At 45.9% G+C, this 24,607-nt stretch overlaps 1 protein-coding gene across 1 annotated transcript in view; it reads left to right on the forward strand.

Annotated features, from left to right (window-relative positions):
* Positions 1 to 20,931, forward strand: part of PLAUR (plasminogen activator, urokinase receptor) — a 41,772-nt gene extending 20,841 nt beyond the window's left edge. The window contains exons 5-7 of the mRNA XM_077456064.1: positions 14,341 to 14,487; positions 18,584 to 18,694; positions 20,547 to 20,931. Coding sequence (XP_077312190.1) covers positions 14,341 to 14,487; positions 18,584 to 18,694; positions 20,547 to 20,716 — 428 coding nt within the window. The 3' untranslated portion in view covers positions 20,717 to 20,931. The remainder of the gene's footprint in view (positions 1 to 14,340; positions 14,488 to 18,583; positions 18,695 to 20,546) is intronic.
* The last annotated feature ends 3,676 nt before the right edge of the window (positions 20,932 to 24,607 follow it).

Consider the following 24,607-nt stretch of genomic DNA (forward strand, 5'->3'; position numbering starts at 1 on the left):
TTTTTGCACAAAGTTGTCACTAAATGATATATTGCTCACACATGCTATGGGCAGAAGTCAAATTACACCCCAAAATAAATTCTGCTGCTTCTCCCGAGTACGGGGATACCACATGTGGGGGACTTTTTGGGAGCCTAGCCACGTACGGGACCCCGAAAACCAAGCACTGCCTTCCGGATTTGAATATAAAATGCTATAAAAAACAAACTAACCAGAGTCACCCGTAACACTTATACGGTGATCAGTGGTGAAAGGGTTAACTAGGGGCAATCAGGGGGTTCAAATTTTTATTAGGTAGTATATGGGGGTCCCTGGCGCTATATAAAAACCTGACGGGGAACCTAAATAACTAACTGGCTAACCAGCGTCACCAGTGACACTTATACTGTGATCGCTGGTGAAAGGGGGTGAAAGGGTTAACTAGCAGCAATCAGGGGGTTAAAACCATTATTGGGTAGTATATCGGGGTACCTAGCGCTATAAAAACCTGGTGGTGAACCTAAAAAAATAACTAGCTACCTAGCGACACTAGCGACACTGATGCAGCGTTCAGAAAAATGATCGCTTAGTGACACTGGCAAAAGGGGGTGAAAGGGTTAACTAGCGGAAATCAGGGGGTTAAAACCATTATTGGGTAGTATATGGGGGTACCTAGCGCTATAAAAACCTGGCGGTGAACCTAAAAAAATAACTAGCTACCTAGCGACTGTAGCGACACTAATGCAGCGATCAGAAAAACGATCGCTTAGTGACACTGGCAAAAGGGGGTGAAAGGGTTAACTAGCGGCAATCAGGGGGTTAAAACCATTATTGGGTAGTATATCGGGGTACCTAGCGATATAAAAACCTGGCGGTGAACCTAAAAAAATAACTAGCTACCTAGCGACACATGCAGCGATCAGAAAAATGATCGCTTAGTGACACTGGCAAAAGGGGGTGAAAGGGTTAACTAGCGGCAATCAGGGGGTTAAAAACATTATTGGGTAGTATATCGGGGTACCTAGCGCTATAAAAACCTGGCGGTGAACCTAAAAAAATAACTAGCTACCTAGCGACTGTAGCGACACTAATGCAGCGATCAGAAAAACGATCGCTTAGTGACACTGGCAAAAGGGGGTGAAAGGGTTAACTAGTGGCAATCAGGGGGTTAAAAACATTATTGGGTAGTATATCGGGGTACCTAGCGATATAAAAACCTGGCGGTGAACCTAAAAAAATAACTAGCTACCTAGCGACACTAGCGACACATGCAGCGATCAGAAAAATGATCGCTTAGTGACACTGGCAAAAGGGGGTGAAAGGGTTAACTCTAGGGGCAATCAGGGGGTTAAATCTTTATTGGGGGGGTGATAGGGGGCTACCCTGGACCTAACACTAACTGTCCTGACAGTTTTTACTGTCACAACTGACACTGAATGCATTGATCAGTAAAGAAATGATCAATGCAATCAGTGACACTGTGACTGGGGGGGGAGGGGGGGCGGGGGGGGATCGGGGGGCGATCGGGGGGGGATCGGGGGGGGTTTGTGTGCCTGTGTGTACCTACATGTCAGTGTAGTGTTGGTGCACACTTACTTTTACTCTTCTCCTCGTAGTCCGGTCAAAAAGACCGCCCCGAGGAGAATGACATCACTTCCTCCTTCCTGTGTAAACAATACACAGGGGAGGAAGCTTCTCATTGGCCAGGAGCGATCCAGAGGGGGTGGCCGAAAACCAACGGCCATCCCCTCATCACGGAGCGCTCCTGGACCGAATCGGACCGCCGTAAACAGCGGGAGGGGGTCCGATCGGACCCCCCACCCGCTGGAAGGCAATCACGTAGATGTACGTGATTGTGCCTGCCTGTGCCATTGTGCTGACGTACAATGGCAATACGGCGGTCCTCAAGTGGTTAATAATGCTTAAAGTGAAACAATAAAATGAAATATTAATTTACATATAGTGCCTGGGGGGTATCCTTAGTATGCCTGTAAAGTAGAACATTTTTCCCGTGTTTAGAACAATACTACAGCAAAATTACATTTCTAAAGGAAAAAATTTAATTTAAAACTACTCGCGGCTGTAATGTATTGTCGGGTTCCAGCAATATAGTTGAAAATCATTTAAAAAAGGGAATGGTCCTCCGACCAAGTCCATTACCAGGCCCTTTGGGTCTGGTATGGATATTAAGGGTAACCCCGCAACCAAATAAAAAAAAAATGGCGTGGGGTTCCCCCAGGCCCCCTATACTCTGAACAGCAGTATATATACTATACGGCCTGACCTATATACTCTGCAGAAAATTGGGCCTTAGGTATTGGTGGTACCAGAATACTGTAAGCCCTCCCAGTTACTCATGTAATTAAATCAAAAAATGTAATTACATGCCCCTGTTAAACAGGGGAAGAAAAATTGGGCCATGGGTGGTGGGGGTGGTGCCAAAACACTGTGAGGCCACGTACACACGGGCGGACTGTTCGCCCAACTTAGTTTGTCAAACAATCCGACAAACAGTCCGCTCAAAATTTGCACACACGATGAACGAACAGTCCGCTGAAACCGTGCGCGATGACGTGAACGGCACGTACGACGGGACGAAAAATACGACGTCCAATACACTGCAATGCAACCTTCGCCGTGTAAATCCTTTCTGAGCATGCGCGAAACTTAGTTTGTCGAACAAGCCTACACACGAGCGGACTGTCCGCTCAAACCAAGTTTCAGCGGACTGTCTTACGGGAATTCCGAAAAACTTTGTTCGTCAGACTGTCCGCTGAAACTGTCCGCTGAAGCCCACACACGAGCGGACTGTCCGCTGAAACACTGTTCAGCGGACAAAGTTGGGCGAACAGTCCGCCCGTGCGTACACGGCCTAAGCCCTCACAGTTACTTTTGTTGGGTGCAAGAACGGGCCCTGCTGTGAAATATTATATCAAGAATTGTAATTACATGCCCCTGTTAAACACGGGCAGAAAAATTGGGCCTTGGGTGGTGATGATGGTGCCACAACACTGTAACCTCTCACAGATACTCTTGTTGGGTGCAGGAACGGGCTCTGCTATGAAATATTGGATCAAAAATTGTAATTACATGCCCCTGTTAAACATGGGCAGAAAAAAATGGGCCTTGGGTGGTGGTGGTGCCCTCAACCAAAAATATTGTTGGAAGCTAGCATCATCAAGATTGAGGAGGAATAGGATAATCATCATAGGCAGTCTTCTAGGGATCCCACATCCATAGCAAATCCAATCAGTTACATCAGCATCAGGTGATTGATAGCTGCTGATTCATTTTTATGAATATTAGTCTATCAATGGAGTCTATGGACAGGCACACTCGTTGATCCATTACAAACCCTCCAGCAGCACTGAATGTGTTTTCAGAAAGCACGCTGGATGCAGGACAGGCCAGTAGGCCGTGGTCCACATCCTCAAGACCCAGTAACCCAATGGATGCTCTGTTGGAAAGGTCTCCAAGTCTGTTCTTGTCCCTAGATATTCCTGCACCACCTTCTCCACCGCTCTTCCTCTGACTGAACGAAGCCTCAGCAACATGTTGTCCAGCACCAGGAAATTGTAACCTCCCAGGGTCTGGAAATGCATTGCACAAACCTTTCTTCAAGGCCTCCTGAAAATGTTGCATCCTTTGCTCCCTCTGCAAAGGCAGGATGCGTTCTGCAACCTTACCCTTTTAACATGGATCAAGAAGGGTTGCCAGCCAGTAATGAAGCCTCTCCTTGATACCAAGAATTCTAGGGTCCTTTTTCAGGCTTTGCAGAATCAGGGAGGCCATGGAGCATAGGTTTGCAGAGGCATTTGATTCTGAGTCCTCCGGTCACTAAGGATCACATGATCCGTAACTACCTCCTCCCAGCCATGTACAACTCCTTGAGTTTCTGGGAACTGAAAACCATCCCTTGAAGACTGCTGCTAAGTGTTATCCTCCACATCCATGCTGACACAATCCTCCTCCTCCTCCTTTTCTTCCTGTGCATTTGGTGGGCCTGCAAAAATGCTAGATAAAGGGGGCCTTGAGATATAAGGAAGTCCTCCTCTTCCTCCCGCTGTTCTGCCTCAAGTGCCTTGTCCATGATTCCACGAAGTGTGTGCTCCAACAGGAAGACTAGAGGGACAGTGTAGACAGAGTGACAGGACTGATGCATGCATTGTCGCAGCTCATTATCCTTGTGTTCACCTCAAATAGTGACAGGACAGTGCCTGCATCCTTGATCAGTAGCCACTGGCATGGCAAAAAGAAGCCAAGCTCCCCTGGCCCTGTCCTGGTGCCATACTCGCACAGGTACTCATTGATGGCCCTCTGCTGTCTATGCAGCCGCTGAGTTCCACCTGGTGGGCATGTCACAAATGAGGCGGTTGGTGGGCAGGTTGCATTCCCTTTGAATGTCAGCCAGCCGAGCACTGGCATTGTATGACTGGTGGAAATGATGACAGACTTTTCTGGCCTGCCTCAGGAGATCCTGTAAACCTAGGTACCTGCTCAAGAAACGCTGCACTACCAAATTCAGGATGTGTGCAAACATGGAACATGGGTCAAGTGTCCCAGTCAGAGGGCGGAGAGAAGGTTGGTGCCATGGTGCACAATATTGCAAAAACATTGAAAAAAGCTGAAAAACTCACTGCAAAGCTACTGGCGTTTTTATAATGTTATTTTAACGTCCAGTGTGCATGAGGCCTAAGGCCGCGTACACACGCGGGGACTGTTCGCTCAACTTTGTCCGCTGAACAGTGTTTCGGCGGACAGTCCGCTCATGTGTGGGCTTTCAGCGGACAGTTTCAGCGGACAGTCTGACGAACAAAGTTTTTCGGAAATTCCGAAAAACTGTCCGCTGAAACTTGGTTTGAGCGGACAGTCCGCCCGTGTGTAGGCTTGTTCGTCAAACTAAGTCTCGCGCATGCTCAGAAAGAATTTACACGCCGAAGGTTGCATTGCAGTGTATAGGACGTCGTTTTCTAGTCCTGTCGTACGTGCCGTTCACGTCATCGCGCACGGTTTCAGCGGACTGTTCGTTCGTCGTGTGTGGGCAAGTCCGTCCATGCTAATTTTGAGCGGACTGTCCGCTGAAACTGTTTGACGAACAAAGTTGAGCGAACAGTCCCCGCGTGTGTACGCGGCCTAAGCCCTTGTACACACGGTTGGACATTTTGACAACAAAATCCGATGGATTTTGTCCGAAACTGGTGTTGCATACACATGGTCGGACAAAGTTGTGGGAAAATCCGATCGTTCGGAACGAGATGACGTTATTTCATTACGACGGGACTACGTTCAGGCTAGCAGCCAATAGCTTTGTCCGATCGGAATTCTCTACAAACGATCGGACAAAGTCCTATCGGATCATGTTGTCGGAAAATTTTATATCCAGCTCTCAAACTTTGTTGGTCGGACATTCCGACGGAAAAAGTCAGATGGAGCCCACACACGGTCGGATTATCCGACAACAATGTCTGATCGGACATTTTCCATCGGAATTTCCGACCGTGTGTACAAGGGCTTATAGTTTCAATTTCTATGCTATCAGGCAGGCCCTTGCACTACATGGTTTTGGTAAATCTGAAGACAAAAGTCTGCAGAAAATCTAATGATCGGAATTCTCGTTGGAAAAAGCTCTGATGGTTTTCCCGTTGGAATACACATGATCGGAATTTCCGATAGAAAGTTTTTTCATCGGGAAAATTGAGAACATGCTATCAAATTTTTGCTGACGGGAATTCAGCCAGCTAAATTCCGATGGAGCATACACACGGTCGCAATTTCCAATGAAAGGCTCTCATCTGTCTTTTGCTGGCCGAAATTCCGATCACGTGTACACGGCATAATATGTGTGTATGGGGCTTTAGGCGTGATTCACACTAATGCGTTTATTGATGCATTTTGCATTTTGCAGAAATGCAGGGAAATTTTTTAACATGGGTTCCTATGGAACATGTTCACATCAATGCATTTTTGTGCCTATGCGTTTTTGGAAAGGGTCGGGGACTTTTTTTCATGAAAAATGCAGCGTTTTGCATGTAAAAGAAGTCAATGGACCCGCATCCAAAATGCAAGTACTGTGTTTTTACCGTGTTTTTGCTGCAATTTGCGTTTTTCGCTGCAAATATGTGTGTCCAAAAATGCAGCAAGCACCGCAAAAAGCACTGCAGAAACTCTCAAAAGCAACATGCATAGATGTGAATCGAGCCTAAGGCCCCTTTCACACTGAGATGTTTTTCAGGCGCTACAGTGTTAAAAATAGCGCCTGAAAAAAGCGTCTCCTTTCACTCCAGTGTGAAAGCCGGAAGGCTTTCACACTGGAGAGGTGCTCTGGCAGGATGGTAAAAAAAGTCCTGCTAGCCACATCTTTGGTGCGGTAAAGGAGCGGTGTATTCACCACTCCTAAACCGCTCCTACCCATTAAAATCAATGGGGCAGCGCGGCTATACCGCCGGCAAAGCGCTGCTGCAGCGGCGCTTTGCGAGCGGTTTTAACGCTTTTTCAGCTGCTAGCAGGGGGTAAAACAGCCCCGCTAGTGTCTGAATACCGCTGCTAAAACGATGGTAAAGCGCCGTTAAAAATAGCGGCGCTTTACCGCCGATGCCGCTCCCACCCCAGTGTGAAAGGGACCTAAGTGTCAGTGTGTTTTAGGTAGGATAAAAAAAATGTGCACTATTGTTTCTGGGCTGTACTACGGCTACAAACAACTACTAACATACACATATGTGGTATCGCTGCGTTCATCTGGAGCAGGAGAATTACATTTTGGGTTGTTCTTTGGTGGAAGGTTAAGGTAGTAGCAAAAAATATACAGCTAAATTTAAAAAAATACTATTTTGGGACAGTTTTCCCTTTATATTATATATTTAAAAAAAAAAAAGTTTTTTTTACTATTTTGGGCCAGTTTTCCTTTAATAATATAAACAAATCAGGGGGTATTCATGACCATTTGCCACCAACTGAAAGCCCAATTTATCCTGAAAAAAAGTGGTATAATCCACCTGGATGCACAAAGTAGTTGTGATGATATGTACGGTTTTACTAACATGTGCCAAAATTGTGTTTAAGCATTGAGATTTGTTTTACTCTTAGGCGCGAAGGGGTTAAACTTCAACATGTCTGCATTAATCAATGGCTAAAATGGTACAATAGTCTTCTACTGCAAAGGTCAAGGACATAAAGTACAACATGTTTATGGTCCCGAAAAACAAACTTACTCTAAATAGGGAACCAGTAAGTGATCCAGTCCATTCCTGTCCACCGAAAGCCAACATGTAGCTTTTTTTGGGTGGCGTTGGCCTTTAAAAAAAAACACCAGCCTGATGATGATTCAGAATTCAGTCCCATGAAACACAGAAAATGGTTTTCTTTTATTGCCTGCAAGCTGTTTATGTAGCAGAGAAACTGTTAGAACTTTTATTGCTGCGTTTTATGTTTGTGGGACCCGCCTCTCGCGTCACACTACCTGATGGAACTTTCTAGTAGAACTTATTTATTGGAGGCTGATTCATTAATAGGACTGAGCCTGTAGCCATGTATACAGTAATAGATGTATGAGGCTGAAATGGCATTTTTTTTCCCCTGATATCGCCCTTTTTTGTTTTTCTGAAATGACGCATGCTTTGTGCGGTGACACCCGGCGACATTTTATTGAAGCAGTACCGGGACAAGCCCTTCTGGTGCCCAAGGCGAAGATGCCAAAGTGACCCGCCCAGCCACCAAGCTCTTTAATTCAGAGCTACAAAATTTAACACAAATGTCAAAAAAAAAACTTAAAAAAAATAAAAAAAATAACTAAAATTGCAAATTTTATGATTAAAAAAATAATTAACCTAGGAGGCTATGTAACTGGGCCCGGCAGAATGTGATACATATTTCATGACCCGGCCATCAACTAATTATATTCTTCTATGTTAATAAGTAGTGTACACCTCACCAATATTCCTACCAAATATAGTTTATTTTTCAGCTTAAAGTTTTGAGACGCTGTATCTTGAATTGTGCTGTTGGAAGAACTTCCAGATGTTTATGTTTAAAATCACATCTCTAGGACCTGATGTTTACTGAATGTACTTTTTATGACACTGTCTTGTTATCTGACTTTGAATAATTAATAAAAACATATTGAAAGTTAAAAAAAATAATTAAGAATTAATCAAAAAAAATTAAAAATCCTGTGATTTGACCCCTTTTTAAAGGTGATTGTAGATCAAATTTTTGTTAACCGTTCAAATCCCTATTTTCTGTGTTTTTTTTAGCTCTAAATTAGAAACCTTGGGGGATTGGCACACTTTGGCACCCTCGCCTTGTATGCAAGCGGACCTTATCTCCATATTCTAGAGCCTTTTTTAAAGTAAATTAGCAGAAACAAAAGTTTAACCCTAAAGTCTTTTGTTACAATTTAGTTAACCCCAATACATATTTAGCTCCTCAAATCTGTGTCTGTTTTTGTTGCATCAAATTTTAAAGGGTTGGGTGGAGGGGGGCACTTTGGCATCCTTGCCTTGGGTACAGGAGGACCTTGTCTAAGCACTGATTTGAAGATGCCCTTTATAAGGTGTGCTTCATTTGGTGCAAAAAAAAAAAATGACCTTTTTAAAAGGGTGCAAGAATCTGCCTAGACAAGGTCCCCTGGCACCTAAGATGAGGATACTAAAGTGTGCCCCTCTACCACCCACCCAAGCTTTTCAATTTGATGCAAAAAAAAGAACCCAAATAAACAACAACAAAAAAAAAAAAGAATCAAAAGGGAAGTGAATTTTGCAGTTAATAAAATATTTAGGATTAATTAATATTTTAAATACAAATTTTAGGGTTAGGAAAACTAATTAGGGTTAACTGGCTTCAAAAGCAAACAAGAGCAACAAGAGCTCTGAACTCCCACTGAGAGCAAGGGGCCAGTATCAAGAGCATGGAACCAGCAGTGATAACAAGGAGCCAGTATCAAGAGCATGGAACCAGCAGTGATAACAAGGGGCCAGTATCAAGAGCATGGAACCAGCAGTGATAACAAGGAGCCAGTACCAAGAGCATGGAACCAGCAGTGATAACAAGGAGCTGGAACCAGCAGTGATAACAAGGAGCCAGTACCAAGAGCATGGGACCAGCAGTGAGAACAAGGAGCCAGTACCAAGAGCAAGGAACCAGCAGTGATAACAAGGAGCCAGTACCAAGAGCATGGAACCAGCAGTGATAACAAGGAGCCAGTACCAAGAGCAAGAAACCAGCAGTGATAACAAGGAGCCAGTACCAAGAGCAAGGAACCAGCAGTGATAGCAAGGAGCCAGTACCAAGAGCATGGAACCAGCAGTGATAGCAAGGAGCCAGTACCAAGAGCAAGGAACCAGCAGTGATAACAAGGAGCCAGTACCAAGAGCATGCAACCAGCAGTGATAACAAGGAGCCAGTACCAAGAGCATGAACCTAGCACCAAGATCATTGAACCCACACTGAGAGCAAGGAGCCAGTATCAAGAGCATGGAACCAACTGAGCAGTGAGAACAAGGAGCCAGTACCAAGAGTATGGAACCAGCACCAAGAGCATTGAACCCACACTGAGAGCAAGGAGCCAGTATGAAAAGCATGGAACCAAAACCTAGAACAAGACGCCAATACCAAGAGTATGGAACCAGCACCAAGAGCATTGAGCCCACACTGAAAGCAAATAGCCAGTATCAAGAGCATGGAACCAGCAGTGAGAACAAGGAGCCAGTACCAAGAGCATGGAATCAGCACCAAGAGCATTGAACCAACACCGAGAACAAGGAGCCAGTACCAAGGGCATGGAACCAGCACCAAGAGTATTGCACCCACACTGAGAGCAAGGGGCCAGTATGAAGAGCATGGAACCAGCTGAGCAGTGAGAACAAGGAGCCAGTACCAAGAGCATGGAACCAGCACCTAGAGCATTGAACCAACACCGAGAACAAGGAGCCAGTACCAAGGGCATGGAACCAGCACCAAGAGCATTGAACCCACACTGAGAGCAAGGGGCCAGTATGAAGAGAATGGAACCAACACAGAGAACATGGAGCCAGTAGCAAGAGTATAGAACCAACACAGAGAACATGGAGCCAGTGCCAAGAGTATAGAACCAGCAATGAGAACATGGAGCCAGTACCAAGAGTATAGAACCAGCAATGAGAACAAGGAGCCAGTACCAAGAACAAGGAGCCAGTACCAAAATCATGGAACCAGCACACAAAGTAAGGAATAAGTACCAAGAGCATAGGACTAGCTTCAAGAGCAAGGAGCCAGTACCAACAGCATTGAACCCCATACTGAGAAGCAAGAAGCTTATACCAAGGGCATGGAACTAGCACCAAAAGAATTGAACCCACACCTGAGAGCAAGCACCAAGAACAAGTAGTCAGCACCAAGAACTAGGAGTCAGTAATGACAACAAAAACCCAGCTAGTGCCAAAACCAGGGAGCCTGCGAGTGCCTGTGTGGTTAAATATATAAATTGAATGGATAGTTTAGGCTTGTCCTCATATTATACAGTTTTGGTAAATCCAATGGGGATTATAAAGGGATTGCACAATTACATTGTAACATGTATGGCCAACATTAAGAAATAAACTCTACTGGAGGACTAACAGTAACATCAGTAACGTTTTCTAAGCCACCTGCTGACTTCTCTCGAACAGTGGCCAGGCAAAAACAGCTATGATGGACATCTCTGGGCACTTTTAGAACCATGTGGAAGGAAGAGTGTCTCCTCCACAGAAATGTTTGTTTCTCCCCATCTTTTTCCTTATGTTATTAAAGTGACTTTTCCATGTTACCCTTTTTCCAAAAAAAGAAATTATTTTCCAAAGTGTTTATCCCCTGCTCTTGTAATTGCCTCACCTCCGTTCCAAGAAGTTTGCACAGAGCTTGAAGGCAAAATATAGGTATCCCCTACAATGTTTTTTAGTTTAGTGGACTGAAACTTTTATTTTTGGATAGATACTTATAAAGAATAATTAACAGCCAAGTACTCATCTGTATATTCATTTTGGGTTAGCGTTTCCCCTCCTTATAAGCATGACAGCCAGGCAACTTGCATTTGCAGAATGGGAAGTCAGCAGTTATTATCTGCAATGTTTGATTGTATTTTTTTACTAGAATTGCATTATTAGTGGTGTGTTTTGTTATATATGCTTTTGTTATTATTGAAGAGATCTGTTTTGTTTTTGTTATTCCTCTCATATAATATATAAAAAGCAACCAATTTCTATAATCACTTATGATTCGATGAGGTCAGAATATTATATGGAGGTCAAGTTGCTCTCCTCAGCTTTCGCATGCAGGTCCTTTTGCTAGGTTTTGCTTTCCCGAAGCCTAAATTGCTCTTAATAACATGCTATGGAAGCAGTGCATTAGTCCTGACAGATTAGGATGGCTTTAAGAGCGGTCTTGCTCACCTTAATAACCCTTCGCCATTAGGGCAAAAAAATTGCTCGGTGTTCGAAAAATACCAGGAAAATAGTCAGCTGTGCTCTGATTTGACAGGTATATCAAGGCATAAATAAAAAGAATAGTCTTTATGCACTTAGGTTGTATGCCTACCCCATCTGACAGCACTCAACAACCTTTCCATGCAGCACTAGTTTTACTGTTAGGCAGCGCCATCTAGTGGGAGAATTAGGGTAGTACATGCCACAATACCAAGGCTGTTGTTCTGTAGGTCACATTTCTCATTTTAAGGGAGAAAAAAAGTACAATAAGGAAAAAAGCTCCAAAAAAAATATTCAATATTGTTGCTAAAGTTCTGTTGAAACTGAACTATGTGTACCTGTAATCCTTCTTTTATATGAAAGTGGAACTCTGTGCGGAAAAAATAATATACTCTGTAGTTATATCTCAATCAGTGATCTCCAAACTGTGGCCCTGTGCTTGCTTTGACCTTGGGGTTCTCACCCCCCCCATGACCTCAGTGAAAGGACACTATTCTTCCCAATGACACCAACAATGGGCCACTATTCTTCCAAATGACACCAACAATGGGCCACTATTCTTCCCAATGACACCAACGGTAGGGCACTATTCTTTCCACTGATGCCAACGATCGGGCACAATTCCACCCACTAACAACAATGACATGCACTATTTATCCTACTAACACCATTGATGGGGCAAAATTACTCCCACTGAAACCAATGATGGGGCATTATTCTTCTCACTGACACCAACAATGGGGCACAATTTTTCCCAATGACACCAACAGTAGGGCACAATTCCACCTACTGACAACAACGACGGGCACTATTCCTCCCACTGATACCAATGATGGGGGCACGATTCCTCCCACTGATACCAATGATGGGGGCACTATTCCTTCCACTGATACCAATGATGGGGGCACTATTCCTTCCACTGATACCAATGACGGGGCACTATTCCTCCCACTGACACCAATGATAGGGGCACTATTTCTCCCACTGATGTCAATGATGGGGCACTATTCCTCCCACTGATACCAATGATGGGGCACTATTCCTCCCACTGATACCAATGATAGGGGCACTATTTCTCCCACTGATGTCAATGATGGGGGCACAATTCCTCCCACTGATGTCAATGATGGGGGCACTATTCCTCCCACTGATATCAATGATGGGGCACTATTCCTCCCACTGATGTCAATGATGGGGGCACAATTCCTCCCACTGATACCAATGATGGGGGGCACTATTCCTCCCACTGATACCAATGATGGGGCACTATTCCTCCCACTGATACCAATGATGGGGCACTATTCCTCCCACTGATACCAATGATGGGACATTGTTTTTTCCCACAGATGTCAGGACCTTTTCTACTGCCAGCGGCCATAGTCACCCCCCCCCCCCCCCCCCCCAAAGTAAACTGTCCCCTTGTTTAGAAAGTCTGGAGACCCCTGCTCTAAATTAATAATGACAGTGAGAGGCGATGTAATAAATGGAGATGCAAACAACAATTAAACAAGCTTTTTTCTAGTACAGTAGGGAGGAATTAGAGGCTATGTAAGATTTTTATTAGTGTCTGAGACCCATTTGGGAGAGTTCATCCTTACATCCTGTCCAACCTGTATGCCATGGTGTCACCAGGAAAGGAATTGAAGGTAAATCTCACCAGTGGAGACACAGACCTAACAACTTGACCAAAGTTGTAAGCCTATCCTACTCTATCCAAATACTTAAAGCTTACATTTAATTTGCTTATATTAAGCCTTTCCTGGTTCCCCCTACCCCTCATCAACACGATAATGGCATTTTTTTTTTTTTTTTTAATTAAACCTTTCTACTTCCATTACATGCCCTATTTTAGACTAAACAGTGTTATTACTGGGTCTCAGTGCATCTCTATGCAATGCAGGCAGAACATGGCTGGTGGGAGGGGCTGGTGGTGTGTTGTACGTATCACAGCACCCCATCTCCCAAGAGCTCTTATCCCTGATGTAAGCAGTGGGCTGACCCTTGGGAGGAGTTATTCAAATATCAGAATGCCCTAATGGGTGGTTGTCAGCCGGGAGGAGTTAGTGCATAGCTCCCAACTGTTCCTGATTTAGAGCAATGTCCCTCTGTCCCTCATTCCTCCTTATTTGTCCCTCATTTTGGTCTGATCTATATAGTTGTATATAAAATGCACTTTTTTATCTTTCAAAGTTTTTCCCAGTGCTAAACCTTTCATCTGATTTCTAAATTGCTGTATTTGTCAATTTTAAAATCCAATATAAAGGAATAGTAGTGGTAAAAAAAAAAGCACTTTTGGGTTTACCTAATAATGTTTTTGTATAATTCTTCTTTAAGGGGGCGTGGCATGGGGGTGTGTCCTATGCCTACATACTTTTGCCAATAGGTGTCTCAAGAAGTTGGGAGGTATGAGTGAGTGTTCCTAAGAAGGTCGCATTTGCATGCAGACTGCCCTAAGAAATGTCCACATGATGCTGAGCCTCCGTAACTGAAAAAAAATAAAAAATGAAAAGGACAGGAAGAGACAGTCGGGATAGGGAGGAAAGGGCTAGATGATGCTGGACATCCTCCAGCCAGGAAACGAGGAAGGCTCTGGCTGCACATTTTAATGCACACTGTGAGAAGCTCACAGTGTGCAGTGAAGTCAGAGTAAGCTGTTTTATTAGATGAGAGGAGCCGGTACAACTGTACAAAAAAACTGAAGGGAAGGCTGGAGCTGAGCGTTCAGAATGAAGTCATATAACACGCGGGACACTTTCAAGGCCGGTGACTGGCTGTTTATGCAGTAAGAACGCTCTCCTTTTACACCCGAAGTGTCTTTTTAATACCATATTGCATTGTTTATTATCAGCGTATCGCAGTTTTCTTTTGATGCATCGGCCCCAGCTGTGCCAGTATAGCGTTTCTATTGTTTTGTCTCTTTTTATTGCAGACATCCATCACACCATGATGAAGAGCTGTAGCAATAGTTCATCATGTCCAGGACTTGCTGCTTTCAGTAACGGGCAAAATCCGGTTTCGTATTCTTGCAACCATCACTGCTGCAACGGCAGCCTGTGCAATAAAGGAAACTTTGCAGGTAATACCGTCCGCATGGAGTATGTTTATTTAAAGTGTCACTAAACCCGCACGATAAAAAACGATCAATAAACGGTGTGTTACATTCTGCTCATACTCACTCAGTCACTATGAGATTTGTTTTCTGTATTCTGCAAAAAACCTGGTTGATTCTACTGCTCTCTATCTCCCCCTTCTGTCCATGTCCCCGCTGCAGTTGGGGATTTTGCAGTGCAGCGTTGGCAGCTCTGCACATGCTCAGTTTTCAGTGAGTTTCTATGCTGAGCATTTCCCCCCCTATCTGTCAGGAGGGACATTCCAGCAGACAGAATGGCTCTTTTAAACAGCTTCCTGCACATAGGCGCAGGCTAATTCGTATTCCTGTTCATGCGCATAGAAATTGTGCAAGTTCTCATGCATGAGAGAATGCGCATGTTCGTGCCAAGGGGGCTATTTAAACTGAGCCTGTGCTATGCTTCAGTGCTGTCTTGTCCACAGCTTTCTCATGCAACTTGTTACTCTGCATCTGACTACTCCTGAACTCTGCCTTTGCCCACGATTCTGCATATGCATCTGCACCTGAACCGTCTGCCTGTGTGTAACCCAGTTCCCCTGACTTTGCTTCTGTCTCTACTGCTGCTGGACTGCCTGCTGCGAGCCCCTGCCTATGCTCCACTGGTGTCCATTTGGCATTCCTGCTCCCCTCTGATCTATTCACGGTCCCAGCCTGCTCCTGTCTCCTGCACACGAGTGTCCATCCAGCACTCCTGCTCCACTCTAATGTGTCGTTGGCCTCATTGTGCTCCTGTCTCCAGCTCATTGGTGCCCATCCAGTAGTCCCGCTCCGCTCTGATCTACTGATGGTCTCAGCCTCCTCCTGTGTCCTGCTCACTGGTGTCCATCTGGCACTCCTGCTCCACTCTGATCTACTGACGGTCTCAGCCTGCTCCTGTATCCTGCTCACTGGTGTCCATCCGGCAGTCCTGTTCTGCTGCAGTCTTCCCCTGATGGATCTAGAGAGTCCATGCAGCCTGGCTGCTTGCAGGACCAATAGGCACTTGTGCCACTCTGCACTCCTGCGCTACCTGTCTGCTCTATCAGTGGCCCTGAGTCAGAGGTGTAAGAGAGGCCTTCTTTATCCTATCAGACTCTTCCACCATCACATCTGAGCAGCCCATGCGATTGTAGAGTCACACATGTGGGCGTATACACAGTGGTAAATGACAGCCCACTCCCTCCCTCCTCCTCCAGGCCCACGAACCAGCTAAACACAATGGGGTGGGATATTACATATAGATTGATGGAGGCTTCATCTCTCTTTTATTCTAAGACACAGGCTGAAGGGGTGAGAGGCAGCATGTGATTGGCAGAAATCCACCCACACCATGTTATTGCCAAAGAACAATTATATATTTAGTGTATGACGATTTAAAAAGGGCTGTTTTTTTTTTTTTATTACCGGCAATAGAGGACTAGAAGCTCCTCCTGCTTATGTTTTCCTGCAGACTGGCTGGGAGAGAGTTAGGTCCTGTGACAGCTACCACAGCTCCAGGAACTTCCAGAAACCTATGAAGGGTTCCACAGAAACCTGGTGGAGAATGGTTGGCTTAGACCAGTGATGGAGATTGGAGAACCTTGGCACCCCAGATGTTTTGGAACTACATTTCCCATGATGCTCAACTACACTGCAGAGTGCATGAGCACAGACATACCAACCTGCAAAAACGAATTTCAGGGAATAATTTTCACCCGCCCACCACATTTTTTCACAGTGCTTCTGGGGAAGGGGTGGGGGGAGGGGGGGTTATATGGCAGTAGATGGTGTCAGCAGTTTTTTATTTATACATATTGATTTTCTTTACAATTGTATTTGTTTTAATTTTTTTTTATATTGCTTTTTGGGGGAGGGGGTTGGGGCAGTGGACAGTGTTGGTAGGGCAGGGGAGAGTGGTGTCAGTCATTTTTTTTTTATTTATTTTTTTGAATTTAATTTTATATATATCTTTTTTCCATTTATTTTTATTTTTTGTCAGCCCTGTTGGAGGGCTTTGGTGAGATACCGGGGGACTAAATGGACCTCTGATATCTCCCCTTTGAGACAGAGAAGGGGACTGAGGACACAGATTCCCCAGTCCCTTTCTCAGCATTGAAGATGATTGGACAGGAGGCAGAGGCTCCTGTCCATTCAGAAACTGAAGCAGGGTAACACACAGTTTACTCTGCTCAGTTATCACAGGACACAGGAGCGATCGGTAGCAAACGCTCTCTATGTCCTATTCAGAAAAAGGAACAGAACAGTAAATTACATATATACCGGTGCCTTCCTCTGCCTTCCTCTGCTCTCCATCCTGTCAGATCTCCCCCAGCAGCTGGCGGGAGAGGAGGGGAGCCATCTGCGGGGGGGACGAGGGGGGGCAGAGGAAGACACAGAGGGGGACTGGAGAAGAATGTGGGGGGCAGAAAAGGACACAGAGGGGGACTGTAGGAGAACAGGGGGGCGAAGAACATGGAGGGGGCCGGAGAAGAACAGGGGGGCAGAGAAGGACACAGAGGGGGGCCAGATGAGAACAAGGGGGGCGGAGAAGGACACAGAGGGGGGCCAGAGGAGAACAAGTGGGGCAGAGAAGGAAACGGAGGGGGCTGGAGGAGAACAGGGGGGTGGAGAAGGACACGGGGAGTGGAGAACACAGAGTGGGGCCAGAGGAGAACAGGGGACCACAGAAGGACCCAGAGGGGGGCCGGAGAACAGCGGGGGCGGAAAAGGACACAGAGGGGTGCCAGAGAAGGACAGGGGGGCAGAGAATGACACAGAGGGGGGGACGGAGGAGAACAGGGGGGTGGAGAAGGACATGGAGGGGGGTCGGAGGAGAACAGGGGGGGCAGAGAAGGACACAGCGGGGGGTCGGAGGAGAACAGGGGGGGTGGAGAAGGACACAGCGGGGGGCCAGAGGAGAACGGGGGGCGCAGAAAAATGCGGAGGGGGCTGGAGGAAAACAGGGGGGCGGAGAAGGACACGGAGAGGGCCGGAGAAGGACAGGGGACTAGAGGATTGACCGGAGGAGCAAACAGGGAGCAGCTGGGAATGATCGGTGCAGCGGGAGGGACATTTGTGATCACCGATCTCCCTGTATAGAGTTTTAGCCAACAGCCAAGGGAGGGAGAGAAGGAGAAGCGGCTGTCAGCTGACAAGATATACAGGGAGTATAGAGAGCAGACTGCGAGCCAGGTCTTCTCATCCACATCAGTGCCTGACCTCACAAATGCGCTTCTGGAAGAACAGTCAAACATTCCCACAGACACACTCCTAAACCCTACAGACTAATACCCTGTACACACAGTCGGACTTTCCGACGGAAAATGTGCGATCGGACTGTGTTGTCGGAAATTCCGATCATGTGTGGGCTCCATCTGACTTTTTCCATCGGAATTTCCGACACACAAATTTTGAGATCTAGATCTAAAATTTTCCGACAACAAAAGCCAATCGCTTAAATTTCCGATTGTGTTGTACGTCACCTCGTTCTGAACAATCAGATTTTCCGACAACTTTGTGTGACCGTGTGTATGCAAGACAAGTTTGGACCAAAATCCGTCTGAAAAAATCTGATGGATTTTGTTGTCGGAATGTCCGACCGTGTGTACAGGGCATAAGACTGGGATGCCATGAGTGCCGGTTCACACAGGAGCGACTTGTCAGGTGACTTAGCCGCCTGACAAGTCGCGCTCCGTTCTGTACTATGGAACCGTTCTAATAGGAGTGACTCAAGTCGCTCCGACTTAGAAAAAAGGTTCCTGTACTATTTTTGAGGCGACTTCAGTCGACTTGCATTGACTTCTATACAGAAGTCGTTTTGCAAGTCGCCGCTGAAGTCGTGTGCAGGTCGCGTCTGTGAGTCGCGCTGCAAGTCGTTCCGCCCCTGTGTGAAACCGAGCCTTAGAGTTCACGTGTGTGTAAAGGCAGGTGTCCCAATACTTTTGGTAATATAGTGTAATTACTATTTCTGGATGTCCCCTGTAAGATAGGAAATCCTTACTTTTGGAGTTCAGGTTCACCTTAAAGCTCACCTATTCATACAAAAAAAATAATAAAACAAGTGTGTGATTCTGTTCCCTCTCAGTTGAAGATCCCGGAAATGAGAATGGACTGGAGTGCTACAGCCGATCGTCTCCAGAAGACGCCGGAACTATGCGGTGTAAGGGGCCGATGACGCAGTGTGTGGACTTGATGGGTAAGATGTGACAAGACCTGGCGAGATGCGAGTTGATTAGTCTGAGGTTGTGGGTGCTCCTACCTACCTTTGTGAGTTCCTGCTCATCCTTTTCTGGCCATATAGATCTGCCCCCTCCAGTCACTCCTCCCTGGAGTCAATATTCTGAGCTTTTTTTTTTAATACTTTTTTATCTTCCAGCTGGTCACATGATGGGCTGGCCACCATTTCTCTTAGACCTTCTCCCAGTGGGTGGTCCTTGGTGATGTAAATATGACAGTACAGTTGACCACATCACTATACATATGTATGGGGCAACATGATGACCTCCCTACGAAGGTTCATGACACTTCACACTCACATGATGTCCTCAATCTTCTGCGGTAAATGACCCTAAGGTAGGGACCTCAAACTTAATTCAATCGTGGACCATTATGGTTGCCCTCAAAGGGCCAGTTGTATCTCTAAGACTAGATATCCAGTACACCCCCTCCCCCACATCAGATGTCAAGAGTCCCCCCACCCTCCCTTACATCACAGTGCACCCCCCTTATCTTGTGCTGCTGCATGGAGGAAGCTGGAGGGCAGAGTTGGGAAGCAGAAAGTGCAGGGTCTGGAGGAGGACCAGAGGAGTGCTGGAGTCAGCTGCAGCAGTTTGCTGAATGCCAAGACTGGGGAGACGGAGAAAAGGGGGTGCTGTGGCTGCACAAAGAGGTGCAGAATCTGTAGGATGAGTTCTGTCCTTCTCTCTGCTGCCAACTGCTGAGACGGGGGGGGGGGGGGGGGGGGGCAGAGACGAGCCTCTAAAACAGTTGCACGGAGAATCTGGCAGCGGAGTTCTGTTTTCCTTTCTGCTGCCAACTGCTGAGACAAGGTGGGACGGAGACGATGGGGGGTGCCACAGCTGCAGCAGAGGTGCAAGGGCCACATGAAATGGCCTGGTGGACCAGATTTGGCCCCAGAGTGGGCCTCGTGTTTGACACATGTGCTGTAAGCCTGTGTACACATGATCGGAGAATCCGTCGGAATGTGTCCTATTGGACCGTGTTGTCGGATAATCCGACTGTGTGTGGTATGTATCGGACTGTTTCCGTCGGAATATCCGTCGGACCAAATTTTCAAACTTGCTGGAAATATTTTCCGACAAACTGGGCCGATCGGACATACTGCGATCATGTGTAGAGAATTCCGATCGGACAAAGTGACACGCATGCTCAGATCAAATTCCTACACCAAAGCTACTAGCGTGAACGTAGTCCCATCGTAACGAAATAACGTCATCACGTCGGATTTTCCGGCAACTTTGTCCGACTGTGTGTACGCAACAGTTTTGGACAAAATCCGACGGATTTGGTTGTCGGAATCTCCGACTGTGTGTACAAGGGCTAAGATATCAAACATCCACACAATCAGGACAAAACAATCAGGACAAAAATTACCGTACTTCCTCTACTATATGTGCTTTCTATATCATCAGTACCATCCAGTGGCCTCAATTCCCAATTGAGGTATTTCTGGAGAAAAACACATTAAGGCCATTAGGTGGCGCTGATGATATGGGAATTACACATATTAGGCAATTTTCTTGGTGATTGTGCAGATATTTTATGCATTGACCCCCTAAGTGCCATTCAACCTGGAAGATTGAGGACATCTAGTGGATAAAATGAATTACTGTGGGGGCAGCATTGGAGACAAGGTGTGTGTTGCAGCAAGAGCTCCTTTTTTTAAAATCTGTTTTAAACCCCTGCTGGGGGATAATTTTAAAACATTGGGCTTCAAAATAGGTAGGCTCATTTACACCCAGTGTAAGGCTCTTTTTTTTTTTTTACCCTGCTGACAGTCAGTTAATTATATTTTATTTTTTCATCAGGCACAGGAAATTACGGTATACCAGTTATGAGTGGATGTGCCACCGAGGCCTTCTGCCAAGGGCTCTACCCAACATTTCCCATACCCGGATGGACAAGAACTGTGTGCTGCACAAAGTCACTCTGTAATCATGGCAAGAACACCGCTGCTACCCAGGATGTAAAACATTAAAAGCAAAATATACTCTGCTCATTGAGAACGAATGAAGATCCCAAACAGGGCTGATTTAAATTACAAGTGGGCCCATGCCAGTGACCCCCACCTGCGATCCCTTGATGCCTTTTACCAGCAAGCATTGCGATGCTTGCACATTGAAATAAGCTTGTATTAAGCTTCCTCAAAACTGGAGGTCAGAGAGAATAAAGAAATCATTTTATATTCACAGAACCAAACTGAAGTGTGATGATTATTGCATTAGCATACAATACTGCGAAAGCTCAAAAATCTTCAGCGCGGGTAAAGCCTGCGTTTTCCATGCACATAAATAAGCTGCTAACGTAACAAGATGATAAATGTTTCAGTAATAGAATTTCCGAATATGTAGTGCTGTTAAAGGAAAGCTTCCACGGTGAAGTGTGATGAAACACAAATATGACTTCCACAGTAGCGTTGTAACGGTAACTCAAGTGCTGAGTAGTAGTGTTGACCCGCCGTTCTCAAACAGGGTTTTGTGGAACCCTAAGGTAGCTAAGGTAGGTTCCTCCAAAGGTAGCTAGGGGTTCCTTCAGCTGTAATTTGACTGACCTCCCATCTGATGGTGCCTGAATAGTTTCGGGTCTAGGGCCACTTGCCACCACCAGGACACTAATGATCTTTGTCCTTGTGCCTGGAAAGGAGGCATTCTAACTACCACTGTAAGGGGGTGTTTTCCCACTGGCTGGCAATGTAAGGGACATTTTTCCCACTGCCCTCTGATTTTAGCCAGAATTCCCTGAGACTTCAAATTTATTTCAAGGGTTCCTCTTGGACAGGGGTCTCCAAACTTTCTAAACTAGGGTCCCGTTTATTGTCCTTCAGACTTTAGGGGGGCCGGAATGTGGCCATTAGGAGAAGAATAGGTGCTGCTGTGAGTGGGAATAAGCAATACCCCATCTGTGGTGTCAGTAGGAGGAATTGTGCCCTAACGTTGGTGGTATTGTTAGGAAATGTGCCCTATCATTGGTGTCAGTGGGAGAAATTGTGCCCCCTCATTGCTGTCTTGGGGCCCCATTGTTAATGTTATTGGGGGGGAAATGTGCCTCATCGTTGGTGTCAGTGGGAGGAATTGTGCCCCTTTAATGGTGTCAGTGGAAGGAATTGTGCCCCAGTGTTGGTATCAATGGGAATAATTGTGTTCCATCATTGGTGTTATTGCAAGGAATTGTGCTCCATCATTGATGTTAGTGGGAGGAATTGTGCCCCATCCTTGGTGTCATTGGGCCCAATTGTTAAAGTCATTGGGAGGAATTGTGCCTCACTGTTGGTGTCAGTGGCAGGAATTGTGCCCCTTTAATGGTGTCAGTGGAAGGAATTGTGCCCCAACGTTGGTATCAATGGGAAGAATTGTGCCCCATCATTGGCGTCATTGCAAAGAATTGTGACCCATCATTGTTAGTGGGAGGAATTGTGCCTCCATTGTTGTTGTCATTGGGCCCAATTGTTGATGTCATTGGGAGGTATTGTACCTCATCTTAAGTGTCAGTGGGAGGAATTGTGCCCCATCGTTGGTATCAGTGGGAGAAATTGTGCGCCATCATTGGTATCAGTGGGAGGAATTGCGCCCCATCATTTTTATCAGTGTAAGGAATTGTGTGCCATTGGTGTCATTGTGCCCAATTGTTGGTGTCATAATGAGGAATTGTGCCCCATCGTTGGGGTCATTGAGTCCAATTGTCTGGTCATTGCAAGGAATTGTGCCCCATCATTGGTATTAGTGGTCCCAATTGTTAATATCTTTGGGAGGAATTGTGCCTCATCATTGTCGGCAGTGGGAGGAATTGTGCCCCATCGTTGGTATCAGTGGGAGGAATTGTGCCCCATCGTTGGTATCAGTGGGAGGGATTGTTCCCCATCATTGTCGTCAGTGGGAGGAATTGTGCTCCATCATTGGTATTAGTGGTCCCAATTGTTAATATCTTTGGGAGGAATTGTGCCTCATCATTGTCGGCAGTGGGAGGAATTGTGCCCCATCGTTGGTATCAGTGGGAGGAATTGTGCCCCATCATTGGTATCAGTGGGAGGGATTGTTCCCCATCATTGTCGTCAGTGGGAGGAATTGTGCCCCATCGTTGGTATCAGTGGGAGGAATTGTGCCCCATCGTTGGTATCAGTGGGAGGAATTGTGCCCCAATCGTTGCTATCAGTGGGAGGAATTGTGCCCCAATCGTTGCTATCAGTGGGAGGAATTGTGCCCCAATATTGATGTAATTGAGCCCAATTGTTCGTGTCATTGCAAGGAATCGTGCCCCATCATTGATGTCAGTGGGAGGAATTATGCCCCCTTATTGGTGTCGGGAGGGGGGATTATGCCTCATTGTTGATATCAGTGGATGAGATAGTGCCCAACGGGCCACATAAAAGCGGGCATGGGTCATTTTCACCCTATAACTGATTGAAGTAAGAAAAAAAAAAAAAAGAGTACAAGTTCGAAGCTTGGCTAGAAATGGACATCCAAGCTCATCTCTGATAATGAATATTTAAACTTTACTATCTGCCTGCCCTTCTCCACAATGTCAAATTTGTTAGCTGTGTGAAGAACGAAGTCTATCTACAAGGCGTAGAATTAGTCCTAACAATTGATATATATGTCTTCACCCTTCTAGTTCTTCCTTTACAAATACACATCTCTCATCTAGGCAATGGGCCAAATTGTCTGTTGTTTTTACACATTGACATATCCTATCCGATAGCAACAACCCATCATAACGTCAGACACCAGGTGTAACTCCTGAACGTTGCACAATCCATATAACGTCATTTATAGAGATGAGAGAACCAATTTAATCAATCAATTGACTTATTTCCAGTTACAGAGAAGACTTCCGCGTCTCGCTTACGTTGTCAGAATACCAAATTCGTCTTGTTTTCCTGCAGTCCCCACCCGACACGCCCGGCCTTTATGTCTTACCTCTCATCCAGCTGCATTCCACAAGCACAAAAAAAGATTTTTCATTTAGGTTCCTGAGAGACCCTTCCACTCCTTTATGACCAATGTATTTGAAGAAGCATCAAAAGGACCAATCAAATGGTTAAGTAATAAAAAACATATCGTAGAACAAAAATTTCCAATAAGTATGCAACTTACCTAAAGAAAAAAAAATGAGTACATAGGTAACATATATTGTAGCTTTTGAATGTTAAAGTGACCCTGTTGCTATAAAATTAACTTCAAGAAAAATATTATACGCCACACATCACTACAAGCGAAACGGCCTCAGCCTAGGCTCCATCCAGGCCCCCCCCCCAGGGCCGCTGATACGGGCGTAAGGGGGCATTCTGTAGGGGGTCTGGGCAGCATGGGGAAGGGGGTTTGGACAGGATGGTAGGACAATTACAGAACAATGCACTGTGTCTGTATCTTTCCCTCCAGCAGCTGAAAGACGGTTTCTCCCCCTCTCCCGTCTCTGCTCCCACCCACAGGGCTTATTCATATCGTTGATTTTGCCACGTTTTGCGGCTGGCGATCAAAATGTTCCTAACCTGACCGCAATTCTTACGCGTCCAGGAGAGGTTGATTAAAGCATGAGTAATGAGTTTTTTTTTTTCAGACCAGCAAGGGAAAAGTCATAATGAGCTAGTATGCACCGCATACTAGCTCATTATGAAATACTTACCTTAGAACGAGGCCCTAACATCTCGCCCGATCCACGCCTAGGGAACTGACATGTTCCCTCGGCGTGTCTTCCGGGTATCGCGGCTCCGGCGCTGTGAGTGGCCGGAGCCGCGATATCGTCACTCACGCACATGCATGCGGGATATTTCTTTCCGGTAGGGTCTGGCGTCTGCCGAACTTTCAGCCGAGAATCCCCTGTGCGCATGCGCCGCTGCAGTCAGCGGCGCATTGCGAGGGGAATAGCTCCTAAA

Source organism: Lithobates pipiens, unplaced genomic scaffold, assembly GCF_037356315.1.
Source record: "Lithobates pipiens isolate NorthernLeopardFrog02 unplaced genomic scaffold, aLitPip1_a1.2 Scaffold_27, whole genome shotgun sequence".
NCBI lineage: Eukaryota > Metazoa > Chordata > Amphibia > Anura > Ranidae > Lithobates > Lithobates pipiens.